Genomic DNA, 21,714 nt, shown 5'->3' with positions numbered 1-21,714 from the left:
TTACAAAATCAAGTTACGAATATTATTTATTACATCGGTTCATATCGATTTTTATTGAGTTCTTTTCGCGTATTAAAGATCTTTGCGGTGCTTATATAGAATGGTTATCGGATTTGTTTAACAAAGCGCATTATTTCCAATAAAAGCGGCGTATACAGTCTATCTGTCAAAAACCAATGGCGGTGCCCCGAGAGCGTCCTAAAAAACTGCAAAGCGCCCAAAAACATGTTTTTAACATATTGTACGCAAAGTGAGCCGAAGTTAAATGTTTAGAAAGACATTATAGAAAAGATATTATACGATGTTGTATGTTCAGTTGCCGACACAGTCGGTAAAAGCTAAACAAAAACGCGACACGACGGGTCCAAACTTAAAAACAAAAAAAACATTAAACGAGTGGAAGGGACAAGTCCCGTGGCTAATCGTTGAAAAGATTGAATGGGAGACCCGGTTTAATTGTAAAATATGTAAAAATTCATCTAAGGCATGCAATCTAAGCACAGTTTGGGCATATGAAGGTATTTGAAAAATAAAATTGTATAATACTAAGAATTATTTTCCAAAACTTAGTAGTAATGTTAAGAATAAAATTTCAGAGTTAAGAATTATTTTTGAAAATCGGGTAGTAATTTAAGAATTTCACAAAACCTTATCTGGAGCTCTGCAAATGGCATCATTTTCGAACTCGTCCAAGACATTATTGGGATCAATCTTCTGACCCTGTTTCATAATGATTGGACAATAAATGTGGCCTCTAGAGTATTAACAAGAAAAATGCCCCGCCCCTTGGGAGCCATGTTTTTCAAGCAACTTTGAACTCATCCAAGATATCATTAAGACAAATCTTCTGAGCAAGTTTCATTAAGATGGGAAAATAAATGTGGCCTCTTAGAGTGTTAACAAGGTTTTACTATAGCCATATAAGGAAAAATGCCCCCTCCCTGGCAGCCATGTTTTTCAACCTACCGGCATCATTTTCGGAGTAGATCAGACAATTAATGTGGCCTCTAGAGTGTTCACAAGATTTCACTATAGCCATATAAAGCCATATAAGGAAAAAAGCCTTGCCCCTTGGCAGCCATGCTTTTCAAGCAAACGTAACCATTTTCAAACTCATCCAAGATAACACTGAGACAACTCTTCTGACCAAATTTCAAGAATATTGGACAATAAATGTGGCCTCTAGAGAGTTAGCAAGGAAAATATTGATGGCTCACGACACACGACGGACAAAAGGCGATCACAAAAGCTCACCATGCTCAGGTGAGCTAAAAAATAAAATTACCAAGAGAAAAAAGGAATTGGCCAATTACAACCAGCATTGTGACAGTTTACACTCCCCTGCCATACCTTGGTGTACGTGGTTCCTGACAGCAGGTAGTCCCCCTTTCTCAGCACCCCTTTATTGATCACCATGGTAGCCATCTTGCCCCGCCCCACGTCAGTACGGGTCTCTATGATACGTGCTTCCACCAGGGAGGAAACATTGCCCTTTAGCTGCAGGTACTCAGCGAGGCTCACAATGCATTCCTGTAGCTTATCTAGGTTGATTCCCTGGGAAAAAGAGACGTGTTGATTCAGTTAGTTGAATATCAATTTTAATTCACTGATGATCACAAATAAATTGAAATAGAATACTACCAGGAAAGCAAGAAATAATGAGATTTACAGTATGATATTGAGGGACATATAGAATTTTAGTTGTGATCTTTGAAGAAAATATTTAATTAAATCTACATGTACACTATTTAAATAGATGGCTTTCTAACAAACTAAAAGATATTCAAACAATTATTGCCAATTGAAAGAGATTCTATTAATTACAACAAACTTCAAAATTATACATAACAGAAGCATAGCAAAGGTTTTATCAGCTATGGCAACCAAACAGTCATTCTATCAATTATGGCAACCAAACAGCCATTCTATCAACTATGGCAACCAAACAGCCATTCTATCAATTATGGCAACCAAACAGTCATTCTATCAACTATGGCAACCTAACAGCCATTCTATCAATTATGGCAACCAAACAGCCATTCTATCAATTATGACAACCAAACAGTCATTATAGCAACTATGGCAACCAATCAGTCATTCTATCAACTATGGCAACCAAACAGCCATTCTATCAATTATGGCAACCAAACAGACATTCTTACAATTATGGTCACCTGAAAGACTATATTAACACTGGCAACAAAAGAGTTGTTTTCTGACACTGGCAACATAAGTTATCATACAAGAGCTTGTCACATTAGTGCCAAATCCCCGCCGAAATGTGTTTGCTTGTAAGACGACATTTGTTTTAGAGAGTAGAATAATATTTGTAAAAACAAATAAAGGGAGATAATTCACTATGCTCCGGACAAAAATTTACTTTGAAATTAAATAAAGGGATATAATTCAAACACTAAGGTAGATAGAGTAATGGTTCTTAGTCACTGCACTTCTCCTACTTGCCATCTGTTTAAGTTTCAAGTAAATCCCTTCAGTAGATTTAGAGTTATGCTCCGTACAAAAATTTACTTAAAAACTATATAAAAGGGGAGATAATTCAAAAACTAAGGTAGATAGAGTTATGGTTTTTGGTCACTGCACTTCTGCTAGTTGCCATCTGTTTATATTTCAAGTTTCAAGTAAATCCCCTTAGTATATTTAGAGTTATGCTCCGGACAAAATTTACTTTAAAGTTATATAAAAGGGGAGATGATTCTAAAACTAAGGTAGATAGAGTCATGGTTCTTAGTCACTGCACTTTTCCAACTTGCTATCTGTTTATATTTCAAGTTTCAAGTAAAACGCTTCAGTAGATTTAGAGTTATGCTCCGGACAAAAATTTACTTTAAAGTTATATAAAAGGGGAGATAATTCACAAACTAAGGTAGATAGAGTTATGGTTCTTGGTCACTGCATTTCTCCTAGTTGCCATCTGTTTATATTCTAAGTTTAAAGTAAATCCATTGAATAGATTTGGAGTTATGCTCCAGAAAAAGTTTCAGCCGGACGGACAGACGGACAGGACCAATTACTATATCCCCTCCGAATTTTTTTTCGGCGGGGATAATAAAACATTCCAACCTAATGCAGATTCTATTCATTCCTCCCCGTCTCACCTTGAGTGCAGAGATGGGTACAACCTGCACATCTCCCCCATACTCCTCACACACCACTCCATACTGGGACAGCAGGTTCTTCACTGCCTCCTGCAACCATCACATAGGGAAATACCATCTTATAAACCCTTACAAAGTGAAACCATGTCAATATTGCCACTGATATTCCAAAATCTAGGTCAATAAACTGATCTGTTTTTAATCCTTATATAAATTATAAGTATCCACTACAATAGAACATATCTTCTTAATGAATCAATAAATATTGAAACAAGAAATGTGTTTGTCAGAAACACTATGCCCCCTACTGCGCTGCTTTCATTTATTAACTTTTTTTATAATTTGGCAGGTACAAATCATTTTTACAAGGGAAGTAATATTTATAAAGGGATATAATAAAAAATATTACTTCCCTTGTGAATTATCTGTACCTGCCAAATGATAAATAGAAATTATATCCCTTTAAAGCTTATTTAATATTACTTCCCTTGATTTGTTTTTTGACCTTTGACCTTGAAGGATGACCTTGACCTTTCACCACTCAAAATGTGCAGCTCCATGCGATACATGTACACATGCATGCCAAATATCAAGTTGCTATCTTCAATATTGAAAAGTTATGGCCAATGTTAAAGTTTTCGGACGGACGGACAGACTGACTGACGGGCAGTTCAACTGCTATATGCCACCCTACCAGGGGCATAAAAATTGTGACCAAAGGATATCTTGTAATGAGAAATTTCTCCTTTGGTTGAAAAGATTACCAAGGGACAAAATTGTCACAAAACCAGGTTTTCATTGTGAAAAAAAAATCTGATAAAGGGAGAAAACTCAAACTGAACTTTTGAAATGACCAAAAAAAATTAACCCCCTTTGTAAGTTTTTTTTTAAATCTATTTTTAGTCGTGGCGACCTTGACATTGGAGATATTGACGTGATTCTTTCGTGGGACACACCGTCCCATGATGGTGAACAAATGTGCCAAATGATTTTAAAATCTCACAATGAATGACATAGTTATGGCCAGGACAAGCTCATTTATGGCCATTTTTTACCTTTGAACTCAAAGTGTGACCTTGACCTTGGAGATATCGACGTAATTATTTCGCGCGACACACCGTCCAATGATGGTGAACAAATGTGCCAAATGATTTTAAAATCTGACGATGAACGACATAGTTATGGCTCGGACAAGCTCATTTATGGCCATTTTTGACCTTTGAACTCAAAGTGTGACCTTGACCTTGGAGATATCGACGTAATTATTTCTCGCGACACACCGTCCAATGATGGTGAACAAATGTGCCAAATGATTTTAAAATCTGACAATGAACGACATAGTTATGGCCCGGACAAGCTTATTCCGCCAGCCCGCCAGCCAGCCAGCCCGCCAGCCAGCCAGCCCGCCCGCATTCGCCAATCTAATAACCAGTTTTTTCCTTCGGAAAACCTGGTTAAAAATGGCAACTACTGCAAGATGAAGAAATGTGTTAGGAGGGACCAAACCATGTAAAAGTAACAGTATATACAAGCACAACAAAACACACAAAACAAAATACAACAAAAAACAACAAAAACCAATACATGTAACTCTTATTTAAGAAAGTGTAGGGTTATGGTTCTTGTGCATGTAACCTATCATCATTGATATACGCCTACAAAGTTTCATGTTGAAATCTTATAATAGTTTCTGAGATGTAGCCCTGAACAGTTTGTTACAGATGAACTGACTGACTGACAGACGGACTGTCTGGCGAACTGACAACTGTATCCCTTCGACTTCTGCATGGGATAAAAAGACTGTGATAAACAGCAAACAGAACCTTTAGATGTAACATTTTCTCTTAAAAAATTGCAAGAATCTTTACACAAAGAACAAAAAGGTACACCTTCCACTTACCACATTGGTGTTGGGCCTGTCAATTTTGTTGATAGCCACTATCATAGGAACTAAAATGTATACAAAACAAAAGATTAAGAGTAGAAAGTTGGAAGTTTGGTGGCATGATTCTGCTATAACTTATGGACCTATGCATTTCATTTGTACAATTTTACTATAACTTGAGCATAAAAGGGCACATATATGGTAACACCATGTATGCTCAATTTTTATTTTAAAAGCAGTCTAAAAAAAGATACAACAAATAGCCAAGGGAGCTACGTTTGCACGTTTATGCTTGATTAATAACTATATACAGATATAATATTATGAGTAATTTAAAAGTATACAGACTATTAAATCGCCTGCTGAAGTCAGGTGTGAACATCTATACAGGATGTGAAAAGTCACGTTGCAAACATATCTGTGAAGTCATGAAAGATTTTTATTGGTTATTTAATGAAGGGACCTTAGTTACATTCATAACATTGCATGTTTCGAACATTCATAACATTGCATGTTTTGTACATTCATAACATTGCATGTTTTGTTCTTTCACATTAACTTCAAATTGCTTTTTTTTTCAAGTTAAATATATAGGTAAATCAGACAGGCCCGGCAACATTATTTATTGTATCCTGTGATTGCGTTCAACCGCTCTTTGTTGTTTTGCTTTTTGACTGTATATGAGTTTAAACAGATTAAATCTACAAACATTTAACACTCCAGCGCAGTCATCTAAATTAGCACTCCAACCAATCAAGCCAGAAATCTAATAATACCACTATTGACCAAGAAATGTTTAAAGCCCAACTTAATGAAACCCAGAATCTAAGCATGCTTGGCTCAAACTTCACCAGTTGAGGGCGATTGCTTTTCCAATCAATATATTACCATAAGAAGCTTGTGCCAGTTTGATGGATTCAATCGTCTGGGGCATAACTCCATCCTCAGCCGCTATCACCAGCACGATGATGTCTGTGACTGATGCCCCGCGGGAACGCATTGCAGAGAAAGCAGCATGGCCGGGCGTGTCCAGGAACGTTATGGATTGGCCACTGGTTAACGGAACTGAAGTGTGAAGTTATTTTGAAAAAAAATATCTCCATTAATTATTCAAGCTTTACAATTTTTATTACAGCAGCTTGATTTTAAAAACACGACTGGGAAGGAGAAATTCCATACCTGGGTTCACAAAAGCACTTAATTTCAAAATAGATGTAGAAAAGTAATGTCCTTAATATGCCGTGTCTCAAGAACAATAACCACCTGATACTTACCATTGAAGGCTCCAATGTGCTGAGTAATGCCTCCGAACTCTGTGTCCACCACTCGCGAGTTTCTCAATGCGTCCAGCAGAGTTGTCTTTCCATGGTCAACATGGCCCATGATTGTGACCACAGGTGGTCGAGGAATGAACACTGGGCCAGTCGCAAGCTCCGATTTCTTCTCTTTGCTTTTTTTGCTTGATGAGATAACCCTACTTGCAATCTTGCTAGATTGTGTTACTTCTTTATCATAATCCTGTTCAAGTGCTTTCTTATATGATTGTGGATCATAAAGCATATCTTTCAGTGTTATGGTACCCTTGATCATCGTCGTTTGTGGAGTTGGTGCCATCATGGATTTTAATACTTTAAGTTTGCTAAATGTGTCTTTAAGCTCATCTAGTTCAAAGGCAGGATTTTCCTTTACTTCAAAGGAAGGTTTTTCCTCAACATGGACAGATTTAGCAAGAACATTTTGATCTGAATCATCAGTTTTAAATATTGGATCAATTTTAAACCCATGCACATTTTGTTCTGAACCATCAGTTTTAAATATTGAATCAATTTTAAACTCTGGCACATTTTGTTCTGAATCAACAGTTTTAAATATTGATAAATCAATATTAAAGTCTGTTGATTCTGATACAAAGTTAGACGTTATGGTAGGCTTTTTTATAAGTGATTTCGGTTTGGTGTCCAATGTTTCAGCTTTCTCATTACTGTGAGGCATTACAATGTCCCTAATAGGTTTCTTCTTATTGTCTTTCGTCTTATTGAGTATATTTTTAAGTTCAAGCTTATGACTCTGAACTTTGCTTTTGTCATTTAATGACTGTGAATCATCGCTAAATAACTGAGCAATTATTTCACTAACATTAGTACTCACTGATTTCGGGAATGCATTAGTACTCACTGATTTCGGGAATGTCTTGAAGAAGGATTTCAAACTTTCAGTCTCTTTCACCTTTTCATTACCTGTTTCAAGACTTTTTTCGAGTACTGATTTCGGGAATGACTTTAACAAGGATTTCAAACTTTCAGTCTCTTTTCCCTTTTTATTACCTGTTACAAGACTTATTTTATCAGCCTCCCTATGCAATGTTGTTGTCTTCTGTTGAATAAGATAGCTTTCTTGATTTTTTCTTTTCGGTTGTGTGTAGTTTTTTCCTTGTTTCCAGTTTTCTCTTTCTGATTGTGTTTCTTCCTTGAGCTTTACAGGTTCAGCTGTTACTGCAAGACTAGCATTTATTAAATTATCCGCCTGTTTAGAAGTCTCTTTTACAGAACTCTTTACATCCTTTTCATTTTGAATTTTAAAGACTTTCTCAATATGTAATGATTCTGGTTTGTTTTTCATGTCATAAACTTTTTTTGTTTTATCATGATCAGTATCTGTTACTTCAAATATGCCTTTAATGTGATCAACTTTTGCTCTGTTATCAGCTTTAGAATCTCTGAATTCCCGGCTTTTAACATTACCAACGCTTGCCGTATGATCACTTCTAGTTGAACTGCCACTTCCCTGAGTAAACTTATTATCTGACGATATATCAGCCGCCATCTTACCAGTTTTAGGCAATTCTGTTTTGAATTTATTGTTCAATTCTGTTTTTTCATGAACTGCAAATTTTTCAGATTGGTCAGCAGTTTTACTTGCAACTTCAGACACTGCTTCGGGTTTATTTTCAAGTATTAATTGTTCCTTAAGCATTATAGTTTGGTGACTTTCATTTTTATTGCTAGACATTTGTTCAACCTCATCTTTCCCCGTGGTTTTTGGAGTATAAGGTTTGAATCTGGAATCCATATTAACGCCTGTCTCGTTGGCAGTCCGGCATAGAAGTCTTGAAAGTAAAACTTTGTCAGCCATAATTTCATCTGAAATCAGATGACAATGACACCATCATAATTTACAATTTTAATGTTATTGTTAAATACAAAAAAAGGGTACTGGAATGTCAAATACATAATCATTATGCAAACATGTACAATTATTATATACCTATAGTTTTTCTGACAAAAATTCAAATCGTATTCAATCCTCACAAACTTTTTTGCATTTTTGGTTTCCGTATCATATATAAGCCAGAAAAAACTTTCTTTTGCCGATGCTCGGTCGGTGTTTGCAATAATCATCATGCCTCAAAAATATTAGTAACATGAATAATTATCAACACAGACACTGATTTCAAAGTGAAACAGTGAGCTTACATTATTTGGTGAGAAAAAAACTTGGTATAAAATAGTTTATGATTTCTTTTAGTAGACTATTTAACAATTGATATGCAGAATTTTGTGGCGAAACACATTAGTGACAAAAGTCTCTAATACAACCCGAAAAAAGGTTTTTATAAATGAATGTCACCACTGTGTGTGATGCAAAAACTGAAAACACTAGTAAACAAGCATATCTTCACATGTAGTATCAGTTTCTATCATGGTCTGACACTGTCAAACTTAATTATTAGACCTTTTTCAAAATGACTATTTGTAACAACAAGTTTGGACAGAACATAATGTTGTTACTACTGCGTAATGCTTTAACTACTGCATATAATGACAAATGTACCGAACGTAAAGAAAATTGCACAAAGCATACTGTATATACCACTGAAAATAATGATTAATGTACTGAAAACAACGACAACAGTCATATGCAGTCAGTAATGGCGTTCCATAAAAAAAACATCATAATTGTTGCCTTGACGTTTTAGGTAGAAAGAAGAGTGTAACTCTTGATGTGTTATACTGGTGGTTACTGGTGTCAAGGTATTAGACAATTGCACAATTAAAGACAGCTTGGAGTCAGGCAGGCATACATATGACTATTGTGACTGCTTTATTGAGGTTTCGACAAGCGGGCTCAACAGAAACTGGAAGAGAGGGTATTAAAATGCTCCAAACCTTCTTTAAAAGTTTCCCCAGTTATTTCCTGCACCTGACGTAGTACTTCAGCTGAAATACGGAAAAAACAAGGGCTTTGTTGCAGACAAAAATAACAGTGCCTTACAAATTTAATGTTGTCAGAGTAAGAACAGGATCAGTGATTCATTTAACTACCTTAAGTACTCTTTAAGTTATGGCAGGATGCAGATTTTAGTTTTCAATTATTTCTGTTACCATTGTTACCATTTTGTTGTGGTCTTCGTCGTCGTCGTCATCGTCATCATCATCATAATCATCATCATCATCATCATCCTACCAAACAACTTTAACATCACACTATCAATGCATCTACTTAATGGTTAAAATCATCTTAAGAAAGAAGCAACTTCAATCTGTTTTAAAAGGTTTCACTTAAGCCAAAATAACAACCTGTACCAACACATCCTGTTGCAGCCACATTTTTCAACAGACTGGAACCATTTTTGTACTCACTTTAGATATAATTATAACAAACATTGTGAGCAAGTTTCATGAAGATTGGACAAAAAACGTGATATGTATATTGTTAGCAAGGGCTGTTACAACCTGAAGTGTAATAACGACCTGAATTGTAATAAACTTTATTACATTATTACAATTGCGTGACAACCTGAATTGTAATAACGCCCGGAAGTGTAATAAACTTTTGTCTTGCTTTAAAATTGCATCTGATCACATTTCCAAACACAGATTATTGCAAAATATAATGCATACATGGATATAAAATATATATATTAATAGGGTAATACGAATTATGAATGACCATAAGGTGTTCTCATACAAACTCAATTGTAATAAAGTTATTACATTATTACAATCGCGTGTCGACATGAATTGTAATAACGCCCGAAAGTGTAATAAACGTATTTCTTGGTTTAAAATTGCATCTTATCGCATTTTTAAGCACATATGTTTGCAAAATATAGTGTATATATGTATATAAAATGTATCTTAATTAGGTAATACGACCTATGAATGACAAAAAATGAGTTCTCATACAAAACCAATTGTAATAAAGTTATTACATTATTACAACTGCTTGTCGACCTGAATTGTAATAACGCCCGAAAGTGTAATAAACTTATCTTTGGTTTAAAATCGCATCTTATCGCATTTTCAAACACAGAATATCGCAAAATATAATGCATACATGGATATAAAATATATATATTAATAGGGTAATACGAATTATGAATGACAAAAAGGTGTTCTCATACAACCTCAATTGTAATAAAGTTATTACATTATTACAATCGCCTGTCGACCTGAATTGTAATAACGCCCGAAAGTGTAATAAACTTATTTCTTTGTTTAAAATTGCATCTTATCGCATTTTTAAGCACATATGTTTGCAAAATATAGTGTATATATGTATATAAAAATGTATCTTAATTAGGTAATACGACCTATGAATGACAAAAAATGTGTTCTCATACAAAACCAATTGTAATAAAGTTATTACATTATTACAACTGCTTGTCGACCTGAATTGTAATAACGCCCGAAAGTGTAATAAACTTATCTTTTGGTTTAAAATCGCTTCTTATCGCATTTTAAAACACAGATTATTGCAAAATATAATGCATATATGTATATAAAATATTTATTAATAGGGCTATAGGACCTATGAATGACAAAACATGTGTTCTCATACAACCTCAATTGTAATAAAGTTATTACATTATTACAATTGCGTGACAACCTGAATTGTAATAACGCCCGAAAGTGTAATAAACTTTTTTCTTGGTTTAAAATTGCATCTGTTCGCATTTCCAAACACAGATTATTTCAAAATATAATGCATACGTGAATATAATATATATATATATTAATAGGACAATACGACCTATGAATGACAAAAAGGTGTTCTCATACAACCTCAATTGTAACAAAGTTATAACATTATTACAATCGCGTGTCGACCTGAATTGTTATAACAGCCCGAAATTGTAATAAACTTATTTCTTGGGTTTAAAGTGCATCTTATCGCATTTTCAAGCACCTATGTTTGCAAAATATAGTGTATACATGTATATGAAAATGTATCTTTATAAGGTTATACGACCTACGAATGACAAAAAATGTGTTCTCATGCAAACTCAATTGTAATAGATTTATGACTTTATTACAATTGCTTGTCGATCTGAATTGTAAAAACGCCCGAAAGTTTAATAAACTTATTTCTTGGTTTAAAATTGCATCTGGTCGCATTTTCAAACACAGATTATTGTCAAATATCATGCATACATGTATATAAAATATACATTAATAGGGCAATTCGACCTATGAATGACAAAAAAGGTGTTCTCATACAACCCCAATTGTAATAAAGTTATTACATTATTACAATTGCGTGACAACCTGAATTGTAATAACAACCGAAAGTGTAATAAACTTTTTTCTTGGTTTAAAATTGCATCTGATCGCATTTCCAAACACAGATTATTTCCAAATATAATGCATACGTGGATATAATATACATATTAATAGGGTAATACGACCTATGAATGACAAAAAGGTGTTCTCATACAACCTCATTTGAAATAAAGTTATAACATTATTACAATCTCGTGTCGACCTGAATTGTTATAACAGCCCGAAAGTGTAATAAACTTATTTCTTGGTTTAAAAGTGCATCTGATTTTATTTCCAAACACAGATTGTTGCAAAATATAATGCATACATGGATATAAAATATATATTAATAGGGCAATACGAACTATGAATGACAAAAAGGTGTTCTCATACAACCTCAATTGTAATAAAGTTATTTCATTATTCCAATCGCGGGACAACCTGAATTGTAATAGAGCCCGAAAGTGAAATAAACTTTTTTCTTGGTTTAAAACTGCATCTGATCGCATTTCCAAACACAGATTGTTGCAAAATATAATGCATACATGGATATAAAATATATATTAATAGGACAATACGACCTATGAATGACAAAAAGGTGTTCTCATACAACCTCAATTGTAATAAAGTTATTACATTATTACAATCACTTGACAACCTGAATTGTAATAACGCCCGAAAGCGAAATAAAAAAAATAATCTTGGTTTAAAATTGCATCTTGTCGCATTTTAAAACACAGATTATTTCCAAATATAATGAATACATGGATATAAAATATATATTAATAGGGCAATACGACCTATGAATGACAAAAAGGTGTTCTCATACAAACTCAATTGTAATAAAGTTATTACATTATTACAATCGCGCGTCGACCTGAATTGTAATAACGCTTGAAAGTGTAATAAACTTATTTCTTGGTTTAAAAGTGCATCTTATCGCATTTTCAAGCACATATTTTTGCACAATATAGTGTATACATGTATATGAACATGTATCTTTATAAGGTAATTCGACCTATGAATGACAAAACATGTGTTCTCATACAAACTCAATTGTAATAAAGTAATTACATTATTACAATCGCTTGTCGACCTGAATTGTAATAACGCCTGAGAGTGAAATAGACTTATTTCTTGGTTTAAAATTGCATCTTGTCGCATTTTCAAACACAGATAATTTCCAAATATAATGCATACATGGATATAAAATATATATTAATAGGGCAATACGACCTATGAATGACAAAAAGGTGTTCTCATACAAACTCAATTGTAATAAAGTTATTACATTATTACAATCGCGCGTCGACCTGAATTGTAATAACGCTTGAAAGTGTAATAAACTTATTTCTTGGTTTAAAAGTGCATCTTATCGCATTTTCAAGCACATATTTTTGCACAATATAGTGTATACATGTATATGAACATGTATCTTTATAAGGTAATTCGACCTATGAATGACAAAACATGTGTTCTCATACAAACGCAATTGTAATAAAGTGATAACATTATTACAATCGCTTGTCGACCTGAATTGTAATAACGCCTGAAAGTGAAATAGACTTATTTCTTGGTTTAAAATTGCATCTTGTCGCATTTTAAAACACAGATAATTTCCAAATATAATGCATACATGGATATAAAATATATATTAATAGGGCAATACGACCTATGAATGACAAAAAGGTGTTCTCATACAACCTCAATTGTAATCAAGTTATTACATTATTACAATCGCGTGTCGACCTGAATTGTAATAACGCCCGAAAGTGTAATCAACTTATTTCTTGGTTTAAAAGTGCATCTTATCGCATTTTCAAGCACATATATTTGCAAAATATAGTGAATACATGTATATAAAAATGTATCTTTATAAGGTAATTCGACCTATGAATGACAAAACATGTGTTCTCATACAAACTCAATTGTAATAAAGTTATTACATTATTACAATTGCGTGACAACCTGAATTGTAATAACGCCCGAAAGTGTAATAAACTTTTTTCTTGGTTTAAAATTGCATCTGATCGCATTTCCAAACACAGAGTTTTGCAAAATATAATGCATACGTAGATATAATATATATATTAATAGGGCAATACGACCTACGAATGACAAAAAGGTGTTCTCATACAAACTCAATTGTAATAAAGTTATTACATTATTACAATCGCGCGTCGACCTGAATTGTTATAATGCCGAAAGTGTCATACACTTATTTCTTGGTTTAAAAAGTGTACTTATCGCATTTTCAAGCACATATTTTTGCAAAATATATTGTATACATGTATATGAAAATGTATCTTTATAAGGTAATACTACCTATGAATGACAAAAAAATGTGTTCTCGTGCAAACTCAATTGTAATAACGTTATAACATTATTACAATTGATTGTCGACCTGAATTGTAATAACGCCCGAAAGTTTAATAAACTTATTTCTTGGTTTAAAATGTCATATTATCGCATTTTCAAACACAGATTATTGTCAAATATAATGCATACATGTATATAAAATATATATTAATAGGGCAATACGACCTATGCATGACAAAAAAGGTGTTCTCATACAACCTTAATTGTAATAAAGTTATTACATTATTACAACTGCTTGTCGACCTGAATTGTAATAACGCCCGAAAGTGTAATAAACTTATTTCTTGGTTTAAAATTGCATCTGATCGCATTTTCAAACACAAATTATTGCAAAATATAGTGTATACATGTATATAAAACATGTATATTTATAAGGTTATACTACCTATAATGACAAAAAAGGTGTTCACATACAAACTCAATTGTAATAAAGTTATTACATTATTACAATTACTTGTCGACCTGAATTGTTATAACGACCGAAAGTGTAATACACTTATTTCTTGGTGTAAAATTGCATCTTATCGCATTTTCAAACACATATTATTGCGAAATATAGGGTATACATGTATGTAAAAGTGTATCTTAATAAGGTAATACTACCTATGAATGACAACAAAGGTGTTCTCATACAAACTCAATTGTAATAAAGTTATTACATTATTACAATCGCGTGTCGCCCTGAATTGCAATAACGCCCAAAAGTGTAATAAACTTATTTCTTGGTTTAAAGTGATATAAGATGCATTTTTCACTGTTGAATTGAGCTGAAAAGAATTACTGGTCAAAAGAGTTATTTAAAATAATGTAACTCACCCGATACGACTCGAGTTGTTCTGTTCAACAGGCCTTAGGTTAACGGAATTACGTTGTACGGACAGGCAATGGTATTACCATCATACCATTTGGAATGGGGTAAGAGGCTAACGCCATAACATTTCGATAGATAACCTTGCTGAAAGTTCTATAACTAAACATAAGGAAAACGGAATAGGCTACGGTATCGCGATCTTCTCGATTATTTATTAAAATAATAATGCAAGAAAATGCATATTTAGGTCTTGAACTCAATAAAGAATTTAAATATTGGTTATAAATATTTATTTTATTTAAGGAATTCGGATCATTTTGAGATTGAATATAATAAATACTGAATAGAATCTTGTTGCCGCGTGGTTTATTTGTCATTCATAACAAATGTACGATAGATTAATAATTTTGAAAACACTAGGAATTCGTTTGTTTTCATTTATCTATTTATCTATTTATTCATTTATTCATCCATTCATCCGTCCGTCCGTTTGTTCGCTCGTTCGTTCGTGCGTTCGTTTGTGAGTTCGTGCGTTTGTTCATTGATTTGTTTGTTCGTTCTTCGGTTTGTTGTTTTCGTTCGCTCGTTCGTTCTTTCGCTCATTCGTTCTTTTGTTAGTTTGTTCGTTCGTTCGTTTGTTCGTTTGTTTGTTTGTTCGTTCGTTCATTCATTTATTTATTCATTTATTCAGTCCGTCCGTCCGTTCGTTTTTTCGTTCGTTCGTGCGTTTTTGTGCGTTCGTGCATTTGTTCATTGGTTCGTTCGTTCGTTCGCACGTTCTTTCTTTCTTTCTTTCTTTCATTCATTAATTCATTTATTCATTTACTCATTTATTCATTTATTCATTGATTTTTTTATTCATTTTTGCATTTATTAATTTATTCATTTATTCACTAACCCATTCACTCATTCATTCACTCATTCATTTTTATTTATTTAATAATTTATGTTTTTAATTATTTATTATTTGTTTGTTCGTTCGCCCGTCCGTCCGTCCGTTTTTTGTCCTTTGGTTTGTTCGTTGGTTCATTCGTTGGTTGGTTCGTTACTTCGTTCGTTCGTTCGTTCGTTATTTAATAATTTTCTTTGATTCTAAGGCCTTTAGACTATCATAATCATCATCATGATCATCGTCCTCATGATCTTCATCATCATCATCATCATCATCATCATCATCATCATCATCATCATCATCATAATCATCATCATCATCATCATCATCATCATCATCATCATCATCTTCATCATCATCATCACCACCATCATCATCATCATCACCACCACCATCATAACCACATTCATCATCATCATCATCATCATCACCACCACCACCATCATCATCATCATCATCATCATCATCATCATCATCATCATAATCATCATCATCATCATCATCATCATCATCATAATCATCATCATCATCATCATCATCATCATTTTTATTTTTTTATTTTAGTTTCTTATTTTATGTTTGATATATTTTTTATGATTATTTGTACTTTATATTATATAATATGCATATTATGTTAATGCTGCCACGTTAAAACAATGATTAAATAAATGATGGATGAAGGTTAAAAATTGATCGTTTCGTAGCAGCAGGAGGGGGGTCTTGGGTACTTTATGGCATCTCGTGTTAACAGGGTTTTTGATGTGGGTGTGTCATGCTACAATTTCCTGTTAATCGGACCCGAAATATGATTAGGCCGCTTTTAATAGTGGTGATAACCGTTATTTCTATTGTTACGCAATACGAAAATTCGAAAACAAATGTCACGGCTTATTTTTCTGACCCTTTCTATGTTGCAATTTATATAAAAAAAGTATATAAATTAACTCAGGTGTGGCTGTCTTTATTTTTAAGATATGAAATTACATTAATTGTTAAAATAGTTGTTAACATACCTTAACTACGATAATGGAAGCGATAAATATTTTGTTGTAAAGACGCAATTGTCTTTCCACACATTTTAATCATACATTTATGACTTCTTGCGTTTTCTTAATGAAAAATATAACCACAATACTTTACGACAGAATATTTAAGTCAGACTAAGTAATGAGGGGCACCGGCCGATCAAAAGGATAAGAAAGGGATCACCGCAGCGGGTTGCTAATACACAGTGCAGACTTCCGCTGTTTTATTGGGGGTATTGTTCATACAGCATATGCAAAATAGCATGGATTCCGATTTTGAAATAAACATCTGAAAATAGCGCCGTTGACTTTTAAATTGAAGAGTATAGACGACATCAAAGTCGAAGAATTGATTTTCTGAAAGAAACAAAGAACACCGCGAGTTTAATGAGGACGACAAATACAATTAAATAAATAATAAAACAATTAATTCGCATAGCATGGAGGCAGTTTATGTCTTACTTAAAGGTGAACAGATAAGTTCAGACTAAAAACCGTATACAGTAATATAATATAATTGCGTCTATGTCCCATTAGATATTTCGCTAGCGAATATTTATTTCACATGCAGTATGTGCTGTAAATTAGAAACCGAATTTGCGCATAAATTACTTAGTTCTTTCATAACGTGCCTTGAAACATGTTCTCGTCTTTGACAGTTTAAACTTGTATTTAACTGTGAAAAGCACCAATATTACTTCACAAATGATATTTCCCTGAAGACTTCTACATAACAACAAGTTTTGAATGTACACACAAGAACATAGACATACATTATGGCAAATAATTGTATCAATTTAATACTTTTAAGCATCTTAATGAATGACCGGGATGGTTTTATCGCGCTTCTATTAAATATATACTTTTTAGTTATTGACGGTATTTCAATTTGGAACGTTTTTTATACTAACATTTTCTTGTGTAGTATTTTTTTACACACAGATATTTATAAAGAAAAGAATTGCATTTAATCAATTAATAAAGGTTTAAAGTTCAAAACAAAATTAATTAATAAATTAATAAATAAAGGAATGAACGAACCAATGAACAAACGCATGAACGCACAAGCGCACAAACGAACGAACTAACAAACGTACGGTGGACTGAATGAATGAATAAATAAATAAATGAATGAATGAATAAGTGAGTGAGTGAGTGAGAGAGTGAGTGAGTGAGTGAGTAAGTGAGTGAGTCAGTGTGTGAGTGAGTTAGTGAGTGAGTGAATGAATGAATTAACTATTACAAATAAATAAATAAATAAATAAATTAATACATAAATACATAAATAAATAAATAAATAAATAAATAAATAAATAAATAGATAAATAAATAAGCAAACAAACGAACGAACGAACGAACGAACGAACGAACGAACGAACAAACAAACAAACAAACAAACAAACAAACAAACAAACAAATAAATAAAAAAATAAATAAATAAATGAATAAATGAATGAATGAATGAATGCACGAATGTATGAATGAATGAATGAAGGAATGAATGAATGAATCAATCAATCAATCAATCAATGAAATAACGAACGAACGAACACACGAACGCACGAACGAACGAACATACGGACGGACAGAGAAATGAATGAATGAATGATTGAATAAAAAAATTAATGAATCATAATGAATGAATAAATAAATGAACGAACGAACGAACAAACGAACGAAATAACGAACGAACGAACAAACGAACGAACGAACTAATGAACGAACGAACAATCGGGCGAATTGACGGATGAATGAATGAATAAATATATAAAACCCTGTTCTGTTCACAATTGTTATTGTTATTTTTGGTGTTGCACACTTAAATATAATTTAACTACAAACAAATCACTAGTGTTTTCAAAATTATGAATCCATCGTACATTTCTCAGGTATGACAAATAAACCGCGCGGTATCAATACTCACTTCAGTATGTATTATATTAAACCTTGAATAAAATGAATATGTATAACCAATATTTCAATTCGTTATTGAGTTCAAGACATAAAAAGGCATTTTCTTTCATTTTTAAAAAATAAATAATCGAGACGATCGTGATACCGTAACCTAATCCGTTTTCCTTCTTAATCTATAAACAAGAAATATCTTTAAAAAAAAAAGATATACGGCGTTGATTTTGGTTGGAGTTGGTGGAAATTAAAGAGTTTAATTAATGAAATCGAAGATAGCATATGTCTTTTTCTGTGCAGTTCTTAGCTGCATTTCACGCAGTACGTGATGTTACGCGTAGTTTTCGAAGTTTATTTTACATTATTACATATTGCTGATCATATATCATAGACACAAAAAAAGACTGGAAGTGAAAATAAAACATGTTAGTCAACCGGCCACACGCGAAGTATCCGTACATATTTTAAATATTTATTCGCGCGTTCTTCGGACAACCCTGTTTAGTGGTTTGTCGGGCATTGCTATTTGATTCCATTATTAACAGTACCGGGAATCATCTCGCTTATTCTTAAAACATTGGTCAATATGGTGGGATAATTCTTGTTAAATTAATAAAAAACAAGAGCACCGCCTTGCGGGTGCAGACCGCTCATCTATTTTCTTTTTAAAGGTGAAGGGACTCTCATTTTCAATCACAAAGGAGGGAGGAGTGGAGTGAAGAGGGGTGTATAGTGTGGGGTTGTGGACATTTATTACATTATCTTCCAAAAAAGCGAAAAAAAAAAAAAAAAAAAAAAAAAAATCGGGGGGGGGCGGTATAGTGTGAGGGTGTGGTGATAATTTGTGAGATGATCTTAAAAAAAAAAAAAAAAAAAAAAAAAAAAATCAAAAAAAAAATTTGGGGGGGGGGGGTGGGGGGGGGTGGGGTGGGGGTATAGTGTGAGGGTGTGGTGGTCATTTGTGAGATGATCTTATAAAAAAAAAAAAAAAAAAAAAAAATTAGGGGGGGGGGGGGAGGGGGGGGGAGGGGGGGGGAGGGCACGGGGGATGGTTTGGGTGAAGTCTATTGTGGTATGTCAGGTAAGAGTAGTTTCATCAAAGTATCAATCAAATCTAATCATAAATAAAGAAGTTATGGCAATTTTAGCAAAATTTAATAATTTGACCTTGAGAGTCAAGGTCATTCAAAGGTCAAAGTAAAATTCAAGTTGCCAGGTACAGTAACCTCATGATAGCATGTAAGTATTTGAAGTTTGAAAGCAATAGCCTTGATACTTCGAGTGGATCGAAACACAAAATTTAACCATATATTAAAAGTTACTAAGTCAAAAAAGGGCCATAATTCCGTAACAATGACAACCAGAGTTATGCAACTTGTCCTTTTACTGTACCCTTATGATAGTTTGTGAGTGTTCCAAGTATGAAAGCAATATCTATGATACTTTAGGGGTAAAGTGACCAAAACATAAATCTTAACCAAATTTTCAATTTTCTAAGTATAAAGGGCCCATAATTCCGTCCAAATGCCAGTCAGAGTTACATAACTTTGCCTGCACCGTCCCCTTATGATAGTTCATAAATCTTGCAAGTATGAAAGCAATAGCTTTGATACTGTAGGAATAAAGTGGACCTAAACACAAAACTTAATCAAATTTTCAATTTTCTAAGTATAAAAAGGGCACATAATTCTGTCAAAATGCCAGTCAGAGTTACATTACTTTGCCTGCACAGTCCCCTTATGATAGTTAGTAAGTGTTGCAAGTATGAAAGCAATAGCTTTGATGCTTAAGGAATAAAATGGACCTAAACACAAAACTTAACCAAAATTGTCAATTTTCTAAGTATAAAAAGGGCACATAATTCTGTCAAAATGCATGCCAGAGTTATCTAACTTTGCCTGCCCAGTCCCCTCATGATAGTAAGTAAGTGTACCAAGTTTGAATGCAATAGCATTGATACTTACTGAGAAAAGTGGAACTAAACGCAAAACTTAACCAAAATTTGCAATTTTTTAAGTACAAAAAGGGCACATAATTCTGTCAAAATGCACGCCAGAGTTATCTAACTTTGCCTGCCTAGTCCCCTCATGATAGTAAGTAAGTGTACCAAGTTTGAATGCAATAGCATTGATACTTTCTGAGAAAAGTGGACCTAAACGCAAAACTTAACCGGACGCCGACGCCAACGCCAACGCCAACGCCAACGCCAACGCCAACGCCGACGCCAAGGTGATGACAATAGCTCATAATTTTTTTTCAAAAAATAGATGAGCTAATAATATTTATCATGGTTATGTTGAAAGCACAATAAAAATCTATTATTAAGATACCATAATTATATCGGCAAATATCTTCATTTAACATCTGGTCTAAATAAAATTCCAGTTCACCTAGTTCACGCGATACCGTCTATATTATATAACTATCCCTGTACTGACCAAGAACTGGAGTACAGGTCAGCACATACGGCAGTCGTGAAGACGCAGCGATGACCTGTAAATAAACTCTGACATACATACACACTGACCGCGAACTGACCATGATAAACTTTAAAGTGAGGTAGCGATTCCACTGCTGGAACGACCACAGGCGCTCGATGGCAATGACTCAATCATTCGACTATACGTCATGACTTTTTTTTTTTAAATGCAGCTGCAGCCGTGATTTTTATAAACCTGTTTATTATAATGCATACACATACTAAATCAATAAAAATCTTTCGACAAAACGTCCTCTTAAAAAAAGATAGTTCGACTATGTATATAATTATTAACAAGGTAAGCCACTCGCCATTTTAAAATGCAACGGAAGTTTCCCCGCTCGCTTATTGAAATGATGGCGCAGGCCGGGAACCTCGCTCGGGAACAGTTAACTGTTAAACTATCATATTTCTCGGTCATTGTCTCTATAATACACGTTTTCATGTCCGATCTTAATAAATAATTTATTTGAAATAAGCAGTTGTAATAATGTAATAACTTTATTACAATTGGTTTTGTATGAGAACACATTTTTTGTCATTCATAGGTCGTATTACCTTATTAAGATACATTTTTATATACATATATACACTATATTTTGCAAAAATATGTGCTTAAAAATGCGATCAGATGCAATTTTAAACCAAGAAATAAGTTTATTACACTTTCGGGCGTT

General features: G+C 33.4%; 1 protein-coding gene across 3 annotated transcripts in view; it reads right to left on the bottom strand.

Annotated features, from left to right (window-relative positions):
- LOC127873825 (translation initiation factor IF-2-like) overlaps positions 1-21,714 on the bottom strand; it is a 51,217-nt gene that overhangs the window by 18,747 nt on the left and 10,756 nt on the right. For all 3 annotated transcript variants that reach the window (XM_052417822.1, XM_052417823.1, XM_052417821.1), the window contains 6 exons: positions 9,168-9,218; positions 6,276-8,141; positions 5,890-6,066; positions 5,017-5,066; positions 3,117-3,206; positions 1,351-1,554 (listed from right to left, as the gene is read on the bottom strand). In XM_052417822.1, the coding sequence (XP_052273782.1) occupies positions 1,351-1,554; positions 3,117-3,206; positions 5,017-5,066; positions 5,890-6,066; positions 6,276-8,141; positions 9,168-9,218 (2,438 nt within the window). The remainder of the gene's footprint in view (positions 1-1,350; positions 1,555-3,116; positions 3,207-5,016; positions 5,067-5,889; positions 6,067-6,275; positions 8,142-9,167; positions 9,219-21,714) is intronic.

Source organism: Dreissena polymorpha, chromosome 3, assembly GCF_020536995.1.
Source record: "Dreissena polymorpha isolate Duluth1 chromosome 3, UMN_Dpol_1.0, whole genome shotgun sequence".
NCBI lineage: Eukaryota > Metazoa > Mollusca > Bivalvia > Myida > Dreissenidae > Dreissena > Dreissena polymorpha.
This window is presented reverse-complemented; position numbering and strand designations above follow the sequence as displayed.